The sequence below is a fragment of the Amia ocellicauda genome, chromosome 15, assembly GCF_036373705.1.
Source record: "Amia ocellicauda isolate fAmiCal2 chromosome 15, fAmiCal2.hap1, whole genome shotgun sequence".
Classification (NCBI taxonomy): Eukaryota; Metazoa; Chordata; class Actinopteri; order Amiiformes; family Amiidae; genus Amia; species Amia ocellicauda.
In genome coordinates, this window is record NC_089864.1 from 9,827,012 (window position 1) to 9,846,589 (window position 19,578).

A 19,578-nucleotide genomic window follows, 5' to 3' on the forward strand; every position below is an offset into this window, starting at 1 on the left:
TCTTTCTAATGTTCTTGTGTAGTTTAGTTTTTACCAGATACTATTTAAAAGAACAATTGGTAAAGAGAAATGCAGTTCATATATTGTATAATAATATCTTCATATGATAGAAAAAACAATTCCCTAACATAAGTCATTCATGCAGCCGAATGCTGCCATATTCAGTGTTACAGTAACCCAGCTACTATCATTGTTAGACAATCTCACCTGTAAGCAGTAATAGCACCTATTCCAGTAGAAATGGTTAGAAACTTTTAGTGCTGTAGGGAAAAATGTGATTGTCTCAGAGACATTGTTCATGATAGAGTTAATCTACATGAATTGATCACTCAAAGTAGGTTCTTGAACATGTAATTCCGCTATCAACTACTTCTATTGTGACAGATAGCTCCAGACACAAGAGGTTCAATCTCCTCAGAACAACGATCATTCATATTCTGTTTCTTCCCCAGAATGTTACCAACTTCAATGAACAAGGTCTTAACAGATTTTCATATATCTCACTTATTATATATCACATCATGTTGAAAATATGTGTAGAACTTGTTTTTCCTTACAGTCCCAATGTCTTATCCTGCTTTGTATTTCTTTCCACTATTTTTTGTGAGTTTCTTCCATTTCTGGACCACGTTTTTTGTGTTGCATTTTGGTTAGAAAAGTGCACAGTACAGCAGTTTAGAAGGACAATGGGACAGAGAAAAGTATAGCTTCTCACTGGCTAACTATGAAGAATGTAGTCTAATGGCAATACATTACTCATAAAAATACCTGAAGAGATGAAAAATTGTGTAATTTAAACAGCTGCTTGATAGTCCGTATCCAAACTTTGGGGGGCTGTCCAGTTTATTGAATTATGCAACTACCTTACAATGATGAAAAACATCAGAGTGTATAAATGTTCTTTCATACGCTGAGAGTGTGGGATGCAAGATAGTGATAGACCCTTTTGTAAAGTAAATATAGGGGTCTAGAGAGGGTCTAGCTTGAGACTAAACCTGACTGATTGTCATTAAATAGGGACTTTGATGCACATTGTTAAAACAATCCACAGATTACACACTCCGCACAACTGTACAAAGCAGTATCATCATAGCCATCATCTCTTGTACATGTTACAAAAGAAACATCAGAGTTTAATACATTTGAAGGTGGTTAGGCTTCTCCTCAGTTTTTTGTATTCTAGAATTTAGAACCACTGCCATAATTCTTACATTTCAATGTGATTAACATCCCATTTCTGTTCACCCTGTGTTTACATATACATCTATTCTATTTCATTATTGGCTTGCCTATACCAAATAATTGCAAACTCCACTACCACTTAATATTGTTAAGGTATTGCTCTTTTGTTTTAAAATGCCATATAAGGTCATATAACAAGGTGCCAAATGTAATGGTGCACATCATGACTGAGTGAAATGGCTTGACATTTACAATGGAATTTTTAAATGTCTAAACCCTTGTAGGTATCCAGCCATACTTCTCATTTAGTCTTTCTTTAAGTGTTTCGGGATGAGCGTGGCATTGTAATACAGAATATTATTAAAGAATAATATGAACATATGAATATGAACATGAACTTGGTAAAGCATTGTCTTTCAAATAAAAGAGAAAGAAAAGGAAATCATCTTAACTTGTATTTCCCTCTTATTTGTGTTTTGAAGTTGTGTAAAGGTTGCTTTCCTGTTTTAGTCTTGTCCACTCAACCCTTTTGTGCTTTTCAAAGTAATTTTGTAAGCTTTCAGTACTAAAATATTGATTTGTCCATTTATGCCACTTTCACACAGAGCTTTACCAGTACTGAGATAGCACAGTAATGGCTTAATTCCTTTACCCAACCCAATTCCCACAGCACAAAGTTGTGGCATTCATGCTGGCTTGATGCCACTTTAAACCTTTCAAACATCTAAATGTAACCCAGAGCTCTTGTATTTTTAATGCCAAATGCTGACTGTAAGGAAACATGGAGCTTACTACAAAAAGGAATGGCAGTAAAAGTACTCTCTAAATAAAACAACACAATACCCTTTAGTTGACTTGAAACCACTGAATTCCTCAGAATAACCTGAGCATGTTTTTCAGCTCACGTCAGATATCAGATTGTGCTGAGTCAGCGGCCCATACAAACGCAAGTCTGATCTGAAGTTCAAATTAGCTCTAAGCCTGCTCCATGTTTACTAACATATTAATTCATAACTCGTCTTGTGTTGATTCTCTTAACGTGAATGCATGAATGTTGAATGATAAAGTGGATATGTTTAATTTACTTTGAACTGAATTTCACCTTTGTTGTATTTTCTCTGCCATTAAATCACGTTAACTGCTCTTGAGTAATCAGTATCTGACTGTGTGCTCTGCTCACATTTTGAAGTTTAAGATTTCAAACAGCAAAAGTACTACCAGCTGTTAAAAATACTTCAGTAAGTTATATTCATGTTTAACAGAAAGCGCATTGGAGACCAGGGGCAGACTGGGACCAAAAAACGGCCCTGGACTTTTACTCAGGGGTGCGACGGCTGGTGAAGTCTGGATCCCAATAAAGTGCTGTCAGGTGGGGGTGTTGGCGATGTGCAGTCCAGGTGTTTGCCAGAATTGCCCGATGGCCAGTCCGCCTATGTTGGAAAATAAATACAACAGAACTTGACTGTGTGATTTAAGAGCTGGACTGCCTTCAATTGAAATGGGTCGTCCAGAAAAAAATAAGTTTGAAGGTGGTAAACGTTTATTAATTGAGACAGCCCAAGTCCTGGCAGCCCAAATAGTGACAAAATGTCCCCATAGTGTTCTTATCACCATTCATAAATGTCTTTATTTCTGTGATATTCTAGTACAACACTGTTGTGAAAGGCCGAACTGTTTACATCAGGTCCGAGTGCTGAACCCAAAGTTAATAAATAGCCCAGACGATTAAATATTAGCCTCCACCTCAAAACCAGGCATAAGTCTCATGGAATTTCAGATTTGTGTTAAAGAGCAATTTCTCACCTTTCTAATGGTGAAAGTGTAAATATGTTTTAGTTGATTTGTGAAAGCACACAATTTATATATAAGGCTATAAAAGCTGTAATTAGCATTGTCAATCCATGTCTGTTTCTCAATTAAATCACTGAGATCTGACGACAATTCTTGAATGTTTTCCTAATTGCTTTCCATGGAATGCATTAAAAGCATTACATTAATGCATTAAAAGGATACTCTGCAATTATAGGTGAAGCAGTGTCATGCACACCAGTCATTGTTCTGTCGCCTAATTCTTTAGGTGAAAAGAAAATGTTGTTGAGAGCAGTTTTGTTTGCGGAGTTGTTTTTAGAAATACAAAAGCAACTCAAATAATTAAATTACTTCTTAACAACTTTTTGCTTGATAAATTATGCAGTATCACACTGAATGACTACTTAATTGCCCTGTATCACCTTATTGCAGTTTAAAGAGTGTCATTTTTTAATTGATAGAAATGAATATTAAATGTGTGATTCGTCATCAGTGATTTAATTGAGAAATAAACAGTGATTAACAATGTTAATTACAGCCTTAAAGGCAGGTATTATAAATGTCAGAAGTAGGCAGCCCTATTAATGAAGGTCTTATTCTTGCTTGTAACCAATAAGTTGATTATATAGAACCTGTTAAAATTTAGTGCATTTCCACTTACACACTGACATTTTAAACCAATTCAGTATGTTCGCTACATTATACATGTCTTCCGTTAGAGCAAGTATGTTCTCACCACCAATATCGCCCTGGGAAGAAACATGCTGTTTTCCGTTTTGTTTTATTTGCTCATCATTTGTGAATTAATTTGATTCATTATTGCTTTCTCTGTTTTAACTGCATTTTGCTTTTGGCACATGTTAAATTAACTAAGTTCCACTATAGACAAGATCTTCAGTTAATAATTCACTTAAGGATTGATACAGAATGACAATGGGAATTGTGTATTTGTGTGAAATATACTGGGAAAAAAACAATTCTGAAAATTAAAAATATATGAGTGTTCCTTAATGTTTGTTTTCTTCTAAAAGTGCTTAATCTCTGTCAGTTTGGGGTAATGCTCATGTTTTGTCCTGGTAAAATGGAGTTATCCAATAAGGAGCAATATTAATCATGTAGAACAGAGAGTTGCTGTTACAAATGTATCAGAATATAATATGTTTTCTGAAGGGCTTTATGATAACATGGCTAGAATCAGGTCTATTTCCTGTTAATGAGTGATTGCATCTTAATCTTATATCCACTCTTTCTTAAATGCCCAAACTGGGTCATAAAAGGTTATAATCTTACTATGTTCATCCTCGGTGATGTACTCCATATGTTATATTTCCACACATGAATGTTTCTAAAGGTTAGGGATTATACGATTCATCTAAAGTGTTTATTTTCCCTGTCAGTGAATTGATTATAACAGATTTGTTTGTTCTCCCAGAAAACTAGCCTAAGCTAGTAACAAACTTGAGATTTTACACTACAGTGACTGACAAACGCAGAACAAAAAACAGAAACAAAGAAACAACCACAACGACAAAAATAACAGCTGGAGGCTACAGGCTTTATAATTGTTTTTTGTAGGGTTATAATTGCAAATGATATATATCTGAATTATAACAGAATGCGCTTCAGTTGCCTTACATCTTCTTCAGCTTGACAGTTTCCTGGCTGGAAAACATGAAACTCAGCATTGCACTAGGAATGACTGTATTTACATGTTTTCAGATGTGCTTCCTTCATTTGCCAGCTTTGCCGAACTCCACATACATAATAAGAAAGTAAAAGAAAGAAAAGAAAGGAAATTCCAAAATGATATTCTGATTGGAAACAATGACCAAGTAATGTGTCTAACCAAAAATATCTACAATCCATCCATAACATTAAAAACATTTATGTAAAAATAATATAATATTTTTTCCAGAAGAAATCGCTTAATAGCAAAGAATAATGAATGCATCACTGCAATGTTTACAAGGCAAGGTATAATTTCTAGTCTTCATTTCCTTGCGGTTTGATTTGATTTGATTTTCTTTTCTTTTTTGTTGAAACTCTCTCAGTACGCATCCAGATTAAGTACATTTTCACCGTGAAAGCTTTAGGGCCTGCATGATGTAATGGTGAGAAATACATAATTTCCATTAGGGTAATAATTCATACCTTGTATTCATTAATGCTACACTACAAAGGTACATGTTAAAGCATAACAATATGCAGAATTAATCGATTTTGGAGGATTATTGCTTTTTGGATTCAAGGCAAACGCAAATGTTGGCTAATTTTCAATTTAAACAGTTCATGATAGATGGGAGTACGAAATTATTGTGAAAATCTGGGAGATTATGGGATGAAACTGGAAAAAAAACATGTTTGTTGTGTAGCACACAGCTTTGCTCACCATGCTTGTAGTTTTGGAGGTGACAACGTGGAGAAATGGAGAAAATAAAAAACATTCCGGAAGGAACCATGCGGGAGAAGAGTTTTTCTTTCAACACAATATTGATCCCAAACCCCCACCAGACTAACATTACATTATTTCAGTCACAAAGAAGAACAGCTGTTTTGAAATGGATGTTCTGGTCCTTCCGCTCCCCTGACCTTGACCCAGTAGAGAGTCTGACGTATGAACTCGGTGGAAAATATATTTTTCAAATGCTTAGGAGTGAAAGGACAATAATGGACGATGATACAGCTTTGTTTTGCACGAGCACAGACAACATATACAGAGATGAGTTCCCACATCAGCGGCAGAACATGTGGTACTAGTTCTGTTACACAATTATGGGACTCCTGGACCAGAAGTTAGAGTTGTAAATTTTGTTAATTTCTTGAAGAACTCTCAAATTACACTGCGATAGAAAGGGAATTAAATATCTTCATGAAAACTATGACCAGATGTCAGTTTTATCCTGTAATAACCTCTGGATCAAGGTTCATAATGTGAAATGAAAACTGTCTTCTTTATTAAAAACTCGGGCTTAGTATTCTTTGCCTGATGAGTCTTCAACCTCATGGATAATCAATTCTATAGGGCTTACGAGATGATAAGAACTCCTTCAGAACATCACTACGTCTTGCTGCCCTTAATTGTATTATTCATGCAAGTGTAATAAGGTGTCTGTCTTTTCCCACTGCCATCTCTCTACAGGAACTCTAAATAATGATGTGCCACAAGATACGATATCTTGGCTACATGGAGAGATGTGTTTGGTGCCTGTTTCTTAATTAAAAAAACATGACCCTTGTGTGTTTACGAAACGCATGACCTTAATCTTTTACAACTTAATTTCCAAACTGCAGCTCCCTAAACAACCTATTAATGAAGTTTGGTTCAAAAGTCACTTGATGAATTCCTGCTTAGAGAGGAGAAAAAGTGCGTAGGCCGGTATATACATTGGTGCAGATAACTTGGGAGGCAGTCGCTACAGTTCATGCCAGCCTATCTATATCTATATGATATCTTTCCAAAGACTTAAGCTAAAGAAAAGTTTAAAGAGAGGGGTGTGTGAGACATATTTTAAGATTTAGAAAAGATTATTCTCATCCGCATGAAATTCATTGATATGAACTGACCATTCTCATATGACATTTAAAAAAGATTGCACTCTAAAGTAAAGTATTTTTCTCTCTCCCTGTATTAGTGTGCTTTGTGCAGGGTATGATTTCTAGTCTTCATTTCCTTGTTTTTGATTCATCATTGTAAAACACTGACACTCTCAGTGTGATGCCAGATAAAAAACATGTTCACAGTGAACGCTTTAGGGCCTGCATGATGTAATGATGAGAAATAAATAATTTTCTTTAGGGCAATAATTCATACCATGTATTCATAAATGTGTGGATGTTTCCTTGAAACCAACATGAGCTAAACATCAAGAAATATCCATACAGTCACTTACCCTTCTAGTACATTGTCCATAATTGCACCAGAAAGTACCTCCCTGACATTCAGGAGAAAAGCCATGATTTATTTCTAAAGGATATTAGTGAAACAGTGTATTCAATGCACCACACAGAATAATAAAGCTATTTCTATAGCATTCGGTATTGTGTAGTATTATCAATATATTATCAATAAGATAAGGAAATAAGGTCAGTTTTCAAAAGAATTGTATGCTTACAAGGACATCATCTCATTGTGGCTGGGGAAAAAATATCGTAGGTCACCTGCAAACAAGATTCTCTGTACCAGTAAATAACTGATTCTATAAACATGTTTTTTATATAGAAATGTGTGATATAGTAGGGTTTTAAGCACAAGTACATGCCATAACCTATTTGTTATTTTTACTACAATTTCGAACACAAATAGTGAAAAAACAGGAAAGGCGAATAATGCCATAAAGTGGATGATTATTTACTGAATCACAACAGTGAAATATCCAGTGTGGCTTTTATGTTGGGTTATTAACCTTAAGTATGTAAATCACGAAAATCCAATAACCAAAACAAAATGAAACATCTGCCAATCACTCTCACAGGATTGTATTAGCATTGATCTAGCATCTATAGGGTTGCATTTAGAAAGATGTGTGTAGTTTTTCATCTGTCAAGTTATGGAATTTATTCCTCTGCAACAAGAGAATAAATAAATTTCTCAGAAAACCACATACCCTCCAGGTCACTTTCTATTATTGTTACACATCTATTACCCAAAATGCTTTCAATGCTCCACTGGGACCCTGGCAAAATTGAAAGCAATGTGTGAGATGTATTTGCTAAAAGAACTGTCAGGTAATATATCACAAAACAAATATCACAGTCTATAAATTTTCAGGTGATACTTTCAGTACATCAGTAAGTGTATATCTTGCTTGTGATTCACAGCATTCATGCATAAAGCAGAATACCTAGAGCACAGAAAAATGAAGGAAATTATACCTCTAGGATTCTTCCCTAGAAAAAAAAATGCCATTAAATGTTCTGACAGAAAACTGCCTTTTGACATGTAGACAAGTCTTATTGAAAATGACCATAAACAAGACCAGTTACTACACAATTTTAACAATAAAACGGGAGTCACATATACTATATCCCTGCCCTTGATTTGAAACTGTCTTATTCTGTTATTCATTATGATTAATTGTTCATTAAACTATGCTTATTTAAGGATTAAAATAACACTTTCAGTCTGCATCAGTATTTTATCTGATCCTAGTTTTTTGGATATATCAAGGAATGCTTAAATTGTATTAACTATTCTGAGTCCTTATTTTGTGAACATGAGCAACTATTAAAATAAACCTAAATGTAAAGGCAATCTATGTACTCTTACACTATTGTACCTCTATTGGCACGGCTGTATGACTCACTCGGCTCTCAACACCTTTCTACTATCATCTCAGTGCCAGCTCTGTGCCCCCAAGCCATTGACTCAGCACAATCTCAACAACACACAAAGATGCCCAGAAAAATATATTATGAATTACTTAATGCAATTCTGATGTACTGGTTAAAATACAGATACATTGTTCCTAGGCGATTGGTATTAAACATGTTACATTTTGGGGAAAATGCATTATCATAATGGTATGTTTTTTGTACAAATTGTTATTTTTCAGGACATCAGTTACACCATTAACGCAACAAGATGCAGACTATAATTTTACAAAAGCATGCAATAGCTTATAGATATGGATGCAGAGATGTTCTCATGAAAACCCTGGGAAACATTTTAGACACTTTGATCTAGGGTGCTTTTTCTCTCTCCTGTGTTCAAATAAAAATGTAGAAAGTAAGTGGCTAAGCATTTTGCCAACTTGAACATCCTTGAAAGACTATTGAAGAACTTTTATTTTGTATTTTATCACTTGGGAAAGGGAGCTCCTCAGCATTTTGTTAACTTTAACATCTGTGCAAACTATTAAACAATTCCTCGTGTGTATTTCATCATTTGCAGAGAGCCATGGTGTTCACTGGAATGCAGTACAGTTTTTTTAAGTTCACTTCTTTCAAGCAGCTAGTTTATATATGTGTAGACAGGCCCTTCTGATCCACGGTATAACAAATAATGCCTCAGAGGAGAATGAATTGATGTGAGGCTTCGCACTGAGCTATATACTTCACTGGTTAGAGGAATTAGGATTTTAGAACATCCAAAATAGCCTGAACAATTGCCTGATTTAGGTTCAGCTTTATTTTTGCTGCAGGTCCCCAGGGTCCTAGTGCATAACTACCCTAAACTGCATTAGTCTCAGAAATGGCGCCTGTTATGACAGGGCAGTTTAATGAGTTGCATGCAGTAAAGAGCCATTCAATTGAAGGTCATCGGTGCTCTGAAACTAAAACACTACATTCTCGCTAACGCTACCAGTGACATTAACTACTGCATATAATCCTGCTTTATCCCCATAGGTATTTGTGGATCACCTTCTAAAAGCCTTGAGATTGAACTTCTCTGAGAAATCTAAGCACTTAACTCCGGCTAAGACCGTACTATGATCCCCTGGCTGCTTTCCACAGCAGCCCTATACTCTTCATCTGTTATCTTTGTAGATTGTTTACTCTGGAATATATTTCACGGTCTTTTGTTGTTGTCATTGCTGTTGTGTGCTTTTGTTTTTGTTCTCTTTCTGAGTAAACAAATGAAATTGGTTATGTTGGGCAAGACAATGTTGTTTTTGACGCCTGGTATGGGATGGTGTTTACAAAATGAATACATACGACCACAGATGAGTCAGTCTGCCTTGCTATAGGTGTTTTGTTATTTTATTGCTGTTGTTGTTCCGTGAGGAGACATCATATTGTTGTTTTTCTTCACTCAGATCCACGGTTTATAAAGGCTGGGGCTTTAATGAGCTGGTTCCTCTTTAAAAGTGTGTCACCAACTTTAATTAGAGCATAATCTCGAAACTATGAATAATTTAACATGTTCTCCATTGTCTAATAAAGTCATACTACTGCAGATTCATTGTTTTCCCTGATAAACCAACAGATATTAATGAGCCACATATCTCAGGAGTGCTGTGATACACCAGATATCAGATACGACCTACAAAGTCTCGGTATCACACACTTTTATTATTATTAATTTTCACACCCTTCAGTGTTCTACCATTTTACTTGGAAAAGCAAAGCATCCGTAGATCACACATAATAAGGAAGAACCATACAACTAATAATTACATTATTATTGTTTGGTGAATATTACCTCATGCACATAGTAAAGCTGAAGCAAACTATACCCTTAAAATGAGTGAAGTGAATTGAGCCACAGGAACCTACCGATAGTCATTTTAAGTGATGCTACACAATAAGTGATCCATAAATCCCATAGTCACTGTCTGTAATCTATTAATTGTTTATCAAGCTCCTTTATCACTTTGAGTTTATGAAATGCAGAACACATAGAAAAAGAAAACCAAGAAGTTAAAGGCCAAAAGGTATCAAGTTTTTAAATCTATGGGATGCAGTTCAAGCTTACCTACAAGGGTCATATACAGTGAATAATCGAATAATCGCACCAACTGTTGTCACCTTCTCACCGAGCTGCTTGGCGATGGTCTTGTAGCCCATTCCAGCCTTGTGTAGGTCTACAATCTTGTCCCTGACATCCTTGGACAGCTCTTTGGTCTTGGCCATGGTGGAGAGTTTGGAATCTGATTGATTGACTGCTTCTGTGGACAGGTGTCTTTTATACAGGTAACGAGCTGAGATTAGGAGCTCTCCCTTTAAGAGAGTGCTCCTAATCTCAGCTCGTTACCTGTATAAAAGACACCTGGGAGCCAGAAATCTTGCTGATTGATAGGGGATCAAATACTTATTTCCCTCATTAACATGCAAATCAATGTATAACTTTTTTGAAATGCGTTTTTCTGGATTTTTTTGTTGTTATTCTGTCTCTCACTGTTAAAATACACCTACCATTAAAATTATAGGCTGATCATTTCTTTGTCAGTGGGCAAACGTACAAAATCAGCATGGGATCAAATACTTTTTTCCCTCACTGTATATATATATATATATATATATATATATATACACACAATGACATGCATCAGAGTGATTGAGTTATCTTTCATCGACTGTGATGCATTCTGTAATAGAAAAATCACACAGTGACCTGGTATCTTGCTGTTTTTGCAAGAATCAAATGACATTTATTAAAGCGAATTAAAATGTAAAGGCATAGCCAAACGATTGCGTTTTTAGAAAGCTTTCAGTGAAACAAAAATGTCTTAAAATCCATCCTGTTTTGCTTCAAGTTAATTTTTCATAACCCAGGAAAATGATAAATCAGTAATGAAAAGATGTATAAGCAGTGCAAAATGAATAGATGTGGAAATAACTGTCTGCTGGTGATTAGCAATACAAAGAGCATGTGTAATCTGCAGTAATAGGGATCAGACTGCTCCAACAAATCATCTTCTACACTCACACTGTGCATGATGTGCAATGCTCTTTTGTTAGTCTGGTCCTGGAGGGCTGCGGAAGTTACCAGATTTCACCCGCGCCATTTTCTTGAAATCTTACATCTAATATCTGCTTATGAAGAAGCACCCTAATTGCTTCACTTTCAGGTGGGTCTTTGTTGATACGGGCTACATCGATACCATTTCACAACTGTAAAAATCCAGCACTCTTTCAAAATGTGTACGTCTATTGATTGATCTGGTCAGAATGATCTTTTTGGAAGGTCAGAGCAAATACTGAGGGGATTAAATGCAGTCCAGGTAGAGTTTCACCTTCCCCGATCTCATATCTAGGATGTTGTTTGAAATACCATCATCTCCAGCTCTCACTAATGCCAAGGAACTAGCTTCTTCTAGTGAAGCAACTCTTGTAATTACAAAATGTACATTGTGGATGGTGATTATTATTGAATCTGAAGGACAGTTGAGCAAAGATATTGTAATCTAAACTATTGTTGCCGCCACACTAGACGTAACCAGGTCACGTCCTGTTAAGCTTTCAGTACATTTAGGAAGAGAACATTTCCATAGACACATGATTATGTTTATAAATGTTATAAACCTTTTAAAACTGTCCCCCAGAATTATTTATTTCATAATTATTTATTCTGAGGAAACGATCAAATCAAATCAGTCCTTTGGGGATCCCGACAAGAAACAAAGGTATTTCATATTTATATTGGAAGCTTTATGTGAACCCTTTAACGGCTTTGATTTAGTGCGATCTGAGCAATTAAAAAAGCGATGGCAGTTGAAAAATGGTTTACAAGATGTGCTGCTAAAATGATCTTGTGTCGCGTTTAGGAGAGACAATTCCAATAGCTTATTATCCAAACGAAGTATAAGGAATACTTGTGTGTGTGTTTGTTTATTTTTTTTTATACACTACCGGTCAAAAGTTTTAGAACCTCAATTTTTCCAGTTTTTATTAAAATGTCCAGTTTTAATTTCCACAGTCTCAATGTACACTCAGATTAAACCATAGAACAAATAAATAATCAGAGATAAAAAATAATTAATGGAATTGTTTTGTTTAACAAAATTGAACCCCTCTGGTACCAAATCAGTGTGCTTCTCTTGAATCTCTTTAATGTTTGGTATCCCATGAAAGCTGTGACTCTCAGCTTTCTAACGGTGTGAAGCATTCTATGATGTGAAAGATGTGTTTTTTATATGCCCCGCCCCCCGACTCGAAATAGACAGTCTACTGATCAAAACAAGACTATTCACGTTTTGGTAGAAGTAACACACACCCGTAGAGAGCTCAACATGTCAAGATGGAAAACTGTGTACTAATACACAACGATTTCACATAATTGGGTCTGAACTTCTATGTGTTTGATAAAACATCAAATAGTATATACTGGATTGTTCTGAATAAAACAAGCCTATTTGCAAAGAAATCCGATCGAAACGGAGTGACCTGTGACCGTCTGAATGAGCCCCCCCCACCAAGAGCAGACTGTGCGTTTACCCCCCGGGCTCTGAATGACGGCGGCCGACATGGAAACTGTAAATCGGATGTGTTTGAGAATGAAATGCACTGGTAGCCAAGAGAATAAGCTTTCAAACGATGTGCGCATAATACAGTGTAACTGCTATGCACAGGAGCTGCGCATAACACTGCTAAATAATGCTTAAGGGGGTGTAGTATTATTATTATTATTATTTTAATTTCTTGGCAGACGCCCTTATCCAGGGCGACTTACAACATAAGTGCAATACAGTAACACAGTATATAACTCTGAAATGTGCATTATTTTTCAGTTTTTGTTAATCTAAACTTTTTTTTTTTAACCTCTGGCAGTTTACCGCTTACCTTTGTACCATTTCAGGTTATTCAATGGACTTGAACTGCTTAAATTTCAATAAAAACTGGGAAAATGGGGGTGTTCTACAACTTTTGACCAGTAGTATATGTATACCTGATTTCAAAGGCTATAAAAACTAAAATGTGAAAGGTATTCACAATTATATATTAAAAAAAAAAACAAGAACAGAAAGGTATGGATGCCATTGAAACAAACAAACAAAACAATTATGGCTGTTTTCTGTACTCTAATCTGTTACACTGCTTATTGACAATATTGCATAGATTGATAAAATGTCCTGTATTGTTTTGTTGCTTGTTGTTTTATTTCTTCTACTTCTTTTCCCAAGGACATCTTCCCTTTTGAAAGCTTTAGTCAGCATTTAAAATATCAGAATGGCATTGAACAGGATGTCTCGTTAGTGCGAAATAAATTATATACATCATAGGCTTACTTTTAATCACAGTACAAGCCGAGAGGTTAAACACTTACACAACCACGGATATTTTCATAGAACATATTTTAGATACTCTTAAAGTGGATTAGACCGACTTAAAAGGCTTTGCTTTACTCTAATTTGGGTATTTGTTCAAAGGGTTTCTGAAGGTTTTGTTCTTCTTGTTATTAAGAAACCCTTTGGAAAGCATTTCCTGGAGAAAAATATGAGGTATATGATTGTTATTGTGCTTATCTTTGTATTTTTTTATTAATTTCTTCCAATAAACGAATTTGTCATATACTCAAAATGAATGATATATTATGTGAGATATAGTTTATTTTAACCACCTAATCACTGCTGTTGTTTTTGTGTGTGTGTGTGTGTGTGTGTGTGTGTGTAAAGTCTAGACATTTTAAGTACTTGGAGAAATGTTCCCAATGTGTTGTTTCCCTTAATGTGAATCATATGTTTCTAATATTTGTGACTATATTACTTGTTTTTACTTTCTTGATTACTATACTTATATACTTCCCTATTACAATATGTCTAAAGTATTTTATCATTAATTATAACTTTAGTGTGATGCAAACTTAATTTAGGTGTAGCTAAAACAGATCACCTTTATAATAATAATGAATAATGGTGTAATACCAGTCCATGCACCTACCTTGGACACATATATTACATTGTTATAAACATTAGTTCCTACATAGCTTGTATGAATCAAATGCATAGTGGATCTGTAATTAACAGACAAACATGTTAAATACACAATATCTGAGAACAAAGGGGATTTGTAACATTATAGCACTACAGAAAGTGAGCAGGAGAGAAACTTCCACTTACTGAGAATGCTGTCGAAGCAACACATTGTCAACACAATACATTTCAATACATCCTCTTGATAACCAGCAATCTGGACCATGACATTAATTTGCCCTGCTTACACATTCATGAGGAGCATTTCAGGCCAAACATATATATCAGCATCCAGAACAGCAAGTAAGAGTGACACCAACAGCTTGGTCCCTCTTCCAACACACATGGGTCGGTCAGAGAAAAAACATCCTTATTCCCAGCAATAACAAGAAAAAAGGGACATTAATAACAGTATTTTGTTATTCTTTATTCAAGCTGAATAAGGATTGCATTATGGATCACCACTTTGGACTACTCTATATACCTGCAGTAAGATGCCTTTTTTGTCAGGTGTTTTACATTTGTTGTAAAGTTAGTATTTAATTTAAACACAGTCCTGATTTGAGGATACTTTGCCAGATACTGAAATTAAAGTTTGTGTCTTTTGCGGTCTTATAATAGGATGGATTTTTTTGTATTATTATTATTATTATTATTATTATTATTATTATTATTATTATTACATCTGAAACCTTAATAAAAAGCCGCCTCTCTGCAGTGAAACAATAGTTTTTACGCTGATCGAACTGGTGTGGGTACTTTGGAAAACAAGAGCTTGCAGTTCTTCCTATGATTTACAACCACACCTGTGTTTATGCTGCATAAATGTTCACTGCAATAAAGTGATGGAAAATCAATGTGATACCTGTCAGGTCTCATAGCAGTAAGTCAACCTTCCCCTCACCGTGCATGAGTATGCATCCCAAAACAGGTTCTAATAGGTTCTGTTTGAAATCAGGATTCGTTCAAAAAGAGTCTGAGGATTAGGAAGTATTAAGGCAATCTTTCTTCTCCTCCGTCGTCTTCTTACAGGAAGGGATGAGAGCCGAGAGCTCCGGCCTTGTGTAAAATACAACAACATATTTTTATATGCAGTTCCTAAAAGTGATTTACTTTGACAAATGATCAGATTCATTTGGAGTCCATCACACTCTATGTGCTTCTTTGATTCTGTTTTAGCATGCCTGGCTGCGTTTCCAGTACTTTAAACCACTTGTGTATTCTCCACTAAGCGCTTCTTCACTGTGGTTTTTGGCAAGGGTTTATCAGACTTCAAAAGTCCACTGATCGTCAGTGACCACCGTGGGAAAATGTTTTGAAGTTCCCCAGCTAAATGGTATGAATTTAAAAGCTGCATATGCTTTTGTTCTTTTTGAAACATGTCAATTTCCCAGATGTTTATAAGCAGTGTTGGGCATATTTTAAAAATGACGCCATTACATCACAGAAAGTTTCCCAGTTTGTAGCTCATGCAAGTCTGTTTTGGTCTCAACATCCATGAGATTCTGTTGCCAGTGAAGACGGATGGGTGTGTAAAATGTTGTTGTTGGCTGGGGTCAATGCAGAGCAGCAGTGACAGCACTAAATTTAACTATCTCTGGAGGAATATAAACAGCTGAACACCTCAAGGACATCACAACACGGAGTCCACCGGGCGCATATTCTTTTTCTCCTGTTGATGTGGAGACAGGTTCGCTGTAAATCCTTGAGACTGAAGAGGGCAGGCTTATGTGCATAATTTAAAAACAGCCATCATTCAAAACCTGCACCTGACATCATATCAGCTGGAATATATAGATTGTGTTGTGTCATCTGGAGCCATTCAGGGTGTCACTCCTGCTCAAGCCATAAACAACTTGCTGTCCTTATTGCTGATGGTTATAAAAGCTGGACTTCTTTTAACCTGCTGACCAGTAAAAAGGGAAAAGGATATATATTTCAAATAAAGTGTGTGGAAATTACATTTGTGTAGGTAGCATTTCTGAAATATGGCACACATTAGGAGCTGTTTAATGGAAAGTGCTATTTTGCATCACTGAATGATGTGGTGACATATATCCATGTAAAGGAGGTGACACTGGGATGGACTGCAGTGTGAAAAGACTTTTCCCCTCATCACTCCAAGACAAGTTAAATCTTGTCTGTGTAGCTGACAACAAAACAAGTAAGATTCAAAATGAAAAAACACTATTTATACCATTTGCAAACCCATATCCTAAGAGAACACTGGCATGTGTATTTATTTATAAGTTAACATGTCCTGTGAAGAGTATCTCTCATTGTAGAAGAGCTATCATCCCTTGCAGTTTGGGTAAGCGGACCGCGAAGCAAAGTTGAAGCAAACTGAAAAAAAATCAATAACACACCTTTATTTTAGTTAATTTAACAAAAAAAGTATTGGTCAGGATACTGTGGCCTAGTTGTGTTTTGTTTTTAGCTAGTTATTCCCAGCAGGGCATCACTTTATGTGTGTTTTGGGTCATTGTCATGCTGGAATACCCATCCACGACCCATTTTCAATGCCCTGGCTGAGGGAAGGAGGTTCTCACCCAAAATTTGACGGTACATGGCCCCGTCCATCGTCCCTTTGATGCGGTGCAGTTGTCCTGTCCCCTTAGCAGAAAAACACCCCCAAAGCATAATGTTTCCACCTCCATGTTTGACGGTGGGGATGGTGTTCTTGGGGTCATTCCTCCTCCTCCAAACACGGCGAGTTGAATTGATGCCAAAGAGCCACATTTTTTTGTCTCATCTGACCACAACATTTTCACCCAGTTCTCCTCTGAATCATTCAGATGTTCATTGGCAAACTTCAGACGGGCCTGTACATGTGCTTTCTTGAGCAGGGGAACCTTGCGGGCGCTGCAGGATTTCAGTCCTTCACGGCATAGTGTGTTACCAATTGTTTTCTTGGTGACTATGGTCCCAGCTGCCTTGAGATCATTAACAAGATCCTCCCGTGTAGTTCTGGGCTGATTCCTCACCGTTCTCATGATCATTGAAACTCCACGAGGTGAGATCTTGCATGGAGCCCCAGACCGAGGGAGACTGACAGTTATTTTGTGTTTCTTCCATTTGCGAATAATCGCCCCAACTGTTGTCACCTTCTCACCAAGCTGCTTGGCGATGGTCTTGTAGCCCATTCCAGCCTTGTGTAGGTCTACAATCTTGTCCCTGACATCCTTGGACAGCTCTTTGGTCTTGACCATGGTGGAGAGTTTGGAATCTGATTGATTGATTGTTCTGTGGACAGGTGTCTTTTATACAGGTAACGAGCTGAGATTAGGAGCACTGCCTTTAAGAGAGACACCTGGGAACCAGAAATCTTGCTGATTGATAGGGGATCAGATACTTATTTCCCTCATTAACATGCAAATCAATTTATAACTTTTTTGAAATGCGTTTTTCTGGATTTTGTTGTTGTTATTCTGTCTCTCACTGTTAAAATACACCTACCATTAAAATTATAGACTGATCATTTCTTTGTCAGTGGGCAAACGTACAAAATCAGCAGGGGATCAAATACTTTTTTCCCTCACTGTATATATATGTGCCACCCTTTCATGTGTATATGTATAAGCTGAAAACATTAGTTCTTTCCCTTATTTAAAGATGGGGTTGAATTTGAAGCTATTGAGCCTCTTAGGGATCGCACCTTCTTTCTACACTCACACAGACAGTTATCATTCTCACTGGAGGTTATGCAGGGGTCTCCTTCGATTTTCTCACCATGGCACAGTCAAAGAACCCAAACTTTTATTAAAACCCAGTCTTTGAAGTTCTATCTACCCCTAATTTTAAAACCGTATCGATTTCACTCCAAATACCTCGCATTTACAACAGGGAAGCCCTTTGAGTTGTCTAAAGTTGCACATTTGAAGCTGGCACATATTTAAGTGTAAATATACTGATGTTCTTCTCAGAAAAATATCAAGGGAATGATAAGAGGGGGAGGGGGAACAAAGGTATTGATCATGGAAGGCAGTCTGGAATATATAGAAATATATACAGCACTTCACACGTTCCCAGCAGAAATATCGCAATTGCTGTACAAAAGAGTCAGGTTGGATTTAATTGCCAAAATGGGCTGCTTGATCTCCTGTTTATAGCCTTATATTTAGTTCTAACAGTAAATAGCAGAAGTCATGCATATATCATAATTATGTAGATATATTCTTACTGAAAACAATGAGCTGCAGTACACACAATATGTACTGCATGTGCCCTGTGCCAATTACAACGACAGTGAGCAATTGGAAAGGGATTGTTTTGGCTCCGAGTAAAATGAGACGAGATGAAACACTATAAATATGTATACAAAGATTTGGAATTAGAGGTGGAATTAAACATGAACATGGCTTCTGTGATCCTGACTTGCTCACAAACTCTGCTGTCAAGTTGTGCCGAAGACCACATTGCGAGGTGTACACTTTTTTTTCCCCCCTCACCTCTGCCCTTCGGCCCTTAAGACCGAGATGTACTGAAGTGATTGACGCAAAACAGGGAAATTATTATATAAGCTGTATTTAAGAAAATTATTACTATCAACCTTTGTCTGTTTTCTTGGTCCTTCTGTCAAGAAGAGAAGCTAGCTGTGTGTCTAGTATGTGAAAATGAAAACTGTGGGAATAAGAATCAGGTTATTGTTCCATTCCACTACAACTTACTTTTACATATTGACTTTGTACCTTTCTAAATAAGAATGTCTTTGAATTATTGTATTAATTCACTTCATTATTATTATTATTATTATTATTTTATTTTTTTGTCTGTGTTTATTTAACCTCAGTGTTCTTAAGCATTTGTCTCTTTGTCTTTTTGCTGAGGGCAAGAGAAGGGCAGTGTGGCTCTATAAATGACGTTCACAACAAATAACCTGATACATTTCTTGCTTTGTGTCTTGCGTAATGTGCACAGATGTGATCTATAAGTGCAACAGTGCAGATTTACTGAATTGTGTTGAGAAATTATTTCTTCAGCACTCACAATGAAAAGGGCTTTAAAATGTGTCACCTTGTAAACAAACATGTATCTTAATAAACACTCGATAATTCTCACACATTTTATAACTGAAATGGCGTTGATAGCAGTGCATACAGACTTAAAAATAAAAACCAATGAGTTTCAATAAAAGATCTGGAATCCTTCACAAGACACTTGCATTATGTGTATGTGTAACTCAATAGTTTGCCATCTTATAATCAAGCTCAGAAATGCATAATGCTCTTTGCAATCT

General features: G+C 36.2%; 1 protein-coding gene across 3 annotated transcripts in view; it reads left to right on the plus strand.

Moving 5' to 3' along the window:
• Positions 1–19,578, plus strand: part of immp2l (inner mitochondrial membrane peptidase subunit 2) — a 273,233-nt gene that overhangs the window by 250,115 nt on the left and 3,540 nt on the right. Inside the window, exon 6 of one of the 3 annotated variants that reach the window (XM_066724071.1) lies at positions 2,445–5,411. The exons of the other annotated variants lie outside the window; for them this stretch is intronic. Within the exon in view, the coding sequence (XP_066580168.1) occupies positions 2,445–2,540 (96 nt within the window). The 3' untranslated portion in view covers positions 2,541–5,411. Of the gene's footprint in view, positions 1–2,444; positions 5,412–19,578 lie in introns of those variants that run through there. 3 annotated transcript variants of the gene reach the window in all.